General features: G+C 19.1%; 2 protein-coding genes across 2 annotated transcripts in view; both read right to left on the reverse strand.

Moving 5' to 3' along the window:
• PGSY75_0528100 (putative AP-1 complex subunit beta) lies at nt 1–3,143 on the reverse strand (the record flags this gene model as incomplete). The annotated part of the gene is made up of 6 exons (XM_018784560.1): nt 1–44; nt 122–256; nt 383–453; nt 610–671; nt 798–879; nt 983–3,143. Coding segments are annotated over 6 exons (2,555 nt in total), but the record flags the coding sequence as incomplete, so codon positions are not given.
• Nucleotides 3,144–4,856: 1,713 nt separating this feature from the next.
• Nucleotides 4,857–5,000, reverse strand: part of PGSY75_0528200 (putative eukaryotic translation initiation factor 3, subunit 6) — a gene marked incomplete at both ends in the record, with an annotated part of 1,675 nt that continues 1,531 nt past the window's right edge. The window contains one exon of the mRNA XM_018784561.1: nt 4,857–5,000. This exon is cut by the window's right edge and continues 1,311 nt beyond it. Coding sequence (XP_018643216.1) covers nt 4,857–5,000 — 144 coding nt within the window.

A 5,000-nucleotide genomic window follows, 5' to 3' on the forward strand; every position in this document is an offset into this window, starting at 1 on the left:
ATGTCTGATGTTATGACCATAGGGCTTACAGCCATTAATATACTCTAAAATAAAAATAAAAATAAAAACAATATACATATATATATATTTAATATTTATGTTACAATTTTAATGTTGTTACCTCTTTTGATTCTTCTATAATTTGCCACTTCTTTTTAAATATATCTTTTTCCATATGAAAATTTTCGACAAAAACGACAAAAATGTCATAAGGTACATTGAAATAAAATATATCTACATTTGTTCTTATAGCAACCTAATAAGAAAAAACAAAACAAATAAATATAAATATATAAATATAAATATATATATATATATATATATATATATATATATATATATGTATGTATTTTTTTTTTTTTTTTTTTTTATATTTTTTTACTTGTAAAAATAAGGGTGTTGCTGGAGGGGTATTCGAATTTAAGGTATTTGGAATTAAATATATGAGCATTTCTAAAAGGAACAAACATAAAAATAAAAATAATGATATGTGAACATATAAATATATATATGTATATATCAATAAGGGATATTAAAGAATATTCATTTTTATATTTATAGATATATGAAAAAATATATTTTTTTTTCTTTTAAATATATTATATATACCTTTTGTTTCTCCAAAGGCAATATTTTGTACATCCAAATTGTTAGGTGAAGACAATCCAAATCTATTAAAATAAAAAAATAAAAAAATAAAAATAAAAATAAAAATATATATATATATAACAAATTAAAACACTAAAGACAAATATATATACACATATACATATATATATATATTATTTTTTTCTTACGAATTTTTATTTATTTGAACTCCTGATACTACGATTTCGTTCTGAGTTTGATTTGTTACTGATATTTTTAGTTGAATTTTTCCTATAAAAAATAAAAAATATTTCATGTCGTGATATATTACATATATATATATATATATATATATATATATATATTTATTCATTTATGTATTTTCTTTTATTACTTTCGATACGATTGATTGAGGAAAAAATGGAGAGACCTGTCTGCCCCTTCAAACCAGCATCCTCTGGTGATAAGACCTGAATCATTTTGACAGGTGGTACAGTTTTTTTAGGTTTAGCTTCGTCATCATTTAATCCTATTAAATCCATAGATTTTTTACTATCATCTGCATCATCCTTATCATAATTGAAATCATCAGATGAGTTATTATAAGAATCAGTTGATGATCTTGAATGATTTGATTTTTTATTATCACTAGAATAACTATCATATTTTTGTTTTTCCATTTGTTTTTTAATTTTAAGAACATGATTGTTATTATCATCATCATCATCATCATCATAATGGTCATCATGTTCCATATGATCATTATTATTATCTGAATTAAAAGATGATGAATTTTTTTTTGATATAAATGTTTCTGGTAATTTATGATAGACAGATGATAACATAGATATATTTTTGATTAATTTATTTAATACTTTATTATCTGTAATTTTATTTTCTTCTTGAATAGGTGGTTTATCAGCTAGTACAACTTTTTTAGCAACTTCAATATTTTTAGATAATAATCTCCAATATATATATGCTCTATCTCTTAAATCGGGGTTATCACTTTCTTCTGTAGATAATTTCAAAACTTTGGTTATAATATCTTTAGTATTTTTAGAGCATTTTAAAAATAATTTAACACTTGCTGTAAGTATTTGTAATTGAACATTATAAGGTTCATCACTAAAATTTTCTAAAAATGAATCTATTAATTCATCAGCATTATCAATACGTTCAACATATTCACCTATAATCCATATTAAAGATGCTTTAGCATTGGATTCATCTAATGATTCAAGATTTTCACATAAGATAGTAATAATACTTTCATATTTATTTGGATATTTTCTAAAAATATCTTTAATTACAACAATACATTCTTGTATGACATAATTAATTTTTGTATCAATTAAATCTAATAATATATTAATACATTTCTCACTAGATTGTGGTAATTTTATAGCACAGCTTCCTATTGCTCTTACACTTTTTTTAACAAATTCGACATCTACTTCTGTCGAATATTCTTTTAATTCATATAAAACTAAATCTACATTTTTATCTGATACAAGTCTGATAATAATATCTAGCTTTTCCATTTTTACATATGCAGGTTCATTATATTTACAAAAAAACATATTAATTTTATCTGATAACATATTAGGTAATTTCTGTGTTATTAGATTAATATTTCTTAATGCTATATATTGAATTTCTGGTTCTGCTGATAAAAGTGTAACTAAGGATGGGCTTAATTTTTTATGTACATTTTTTATAAATTCTTTATCATTAATTTTATCTAAGAGACATAAAATAACTTTAATAGATGATAATACGACTGCTGAATTTGCATGTGATAATCTTGGTAATATTCTTTCTAAAACACGTTCAGCATCTTTACTAGTTTTTGGTTCATATAGAACTAATGCATCTAAAATAAATACTTGACCCCATTCTACACATTCATTTATAGCATTTAAAAGTTTATTTACATTATTTTCATCTTTATTTATAACATCTTTTAATATACTTTTATTTGAATTTTCACATATATCTGTTAATGATATAACAGCATTAGCAACAACCATAGCATTATTATCATCTAATATGTCTAATAGTGTATCTATAAAGCCTTCTTCTTCTACTAATTTAGGTGATATATCATATAATTTTGCAATACATATAACAGCAGTTTTTCTTACATATGGATCTTCATCTTTTAAACATCTTCTCAAAGGTTCAATTAAATATTCTGTTATTTGTTCTAGACGTATACATCCCATTGTTCTTATAGCTAGAGCTCTTATAAGTGGATTTGGATCTGATGAATCTTTTCTAAATGTATTAACAGCCAAAATAGCTAATTCGGGTTGAACCTTAGCATAATTTATAACATATAAATAAACAAGTTTTTTTAATTCTATATTAGATGTTTGCATACAATTCACAACGTCAGAAAATAATGTCGACACATCTTTACCTACAGTCATAGCAGCAATGATCTTTTTAATTGCTTCTTTTTTCTTCTCCTTATGAGAAGAATGTAATTCTTCTTTCAGCTCATGGATTTCTCCTTTTTTAGTCGTTTGGAAATAGCGTAAATCAGACATATTCAAAAAAAAAAATTATTTATTTATAACTTTAATAGTATGGAACCATAAATCTGATAATATCTAAATATATGAGAGGTATGTTAATACATATGTATAAAAATAGTTACAGGTAAAATTAAATGAAACAAAAAAAAAAAAAAATAAAAAATAAAGAAAAAAAAAAAATAAATAAATAAATTATGATATTGGCACAGATATAATAATAAATAAAAATATAAATATAATTTTTTAATTTATTAATAATTAAAATATTTAATATAAATAATATATATATATATATATATATATGTATTATTTTACTTTTTCATTATCATTTCTTTTATTTGATATGAAAAAATATATATATTTTATATATATATATATAATTTTTATAAATAATTTCCTTTTCTTTCCTTTCTCCTTTTATTTTTTTGTTCTTTTTTCTTCGTTTTTTTTTTTTTTCATTTATATGCCAAAAGAAAAAAAAAAAAAAAATTATTAATATATATATGTATATATTATATCATATGAATATATTTTTATATTTACTAAAAAATATGATAAATGTAGAAAAATATAAAACTAAAAATAAATCTTTTAAGAAATTATAATAGCATTTTTGTTTTTATTACGAATGAATTGTATTTATACATATAAAAATATATATACATATATTTTATATATATAAATATATATAATATTTTAATAAAAAAAGAATTGAATGTATAAATATTTAACGCATATAAGATTATAAAGTAATATAAATAATATATATTATAATAAATATATATTATATATATATATTTATATTATGAAAAAGAAAAATGACTAATATTATTATAAATTATTTATAAAAATAAATACTTTACATATTTAAGTGATATTTCAATTTTTATTATAAAAGTATAAATATATTTATATATTTTATTTTTTAATTGTATATATATATATATATATAATAAAGTATTTATTCCTCTTGAATTTATAATAACTTTTTTGCAGTATGAGATAATTATATAAAAATAAAAATAATTTTTTTTTTTTTTTTTTTATATTATTTTATAATATTATAAATTAAAAAATGTAATATTATATATATATATATAATCATATATATATATTCATTTTGTTCGTGCAAAATTGATATATTTTTTTTATCTTCCTTGAAATATATGTCATACTACTTTATTTTATATATATATAATATATATAATATGATTGTTCATTTTGTCAATATAACATATGACAATATTTATTTTGTTTGTATATTTAGAAACCTTTTCATTATGATAATATTTTGTATGATGAAAAAAAAAAAAAAAAAAATAAATGACATCGATATTGAGGCTACAAATTTAGAAAATAGGTTATTTTTAAAAAGTTTAATATTTAAATTTTTAATTGTTTTCTTGTCCCTATAAGGGGAACACACATAAATGAATATATAAATGAATATATATATATAATATATATATATATATAATATATAATATATAATATATATATATATAATATATATATAATATTTCATATGAGAGATGCATAAATGTATGATTCCTTATAGTTTTTTGGTTGGATCATATATATAAAAATATTCATATAAAAAATTAAATAAATATGCATATACATAAATGTATTTATACATACATATAATATATATATATATATATAACAACAATATGACGATTTATTTTGTTTTATTTTGTTTTATTTTGTTTTATTTTTATTTTTTTATGTGTCGGGTGAGACCAGTTTGTTATTCATTTGGTAGATATGATTAAAGTTTTTATTTCTTTTATGATTCTTTAGATTTTTATCATTTTTATTTTTGAATCTGATATTTTTTTGTATTTGGTGTTGATCATCATTTGAAGA

The sequence above is a fragment of the Plasmodium gaboni genome, chromosome 5, assembly GCF_001602025.1.
Source record: "Plasmodium gaboni strain SY75 chromosome 5, whole genome shotgun sequence".
In the NCBI taxonomy this organism is placed as follows: Eukaryota; Apicomplexa; class Aconoidasida; order Haemosporida; family Plasmodiidae; genus Plasmodium; species Plasmodium gaboni.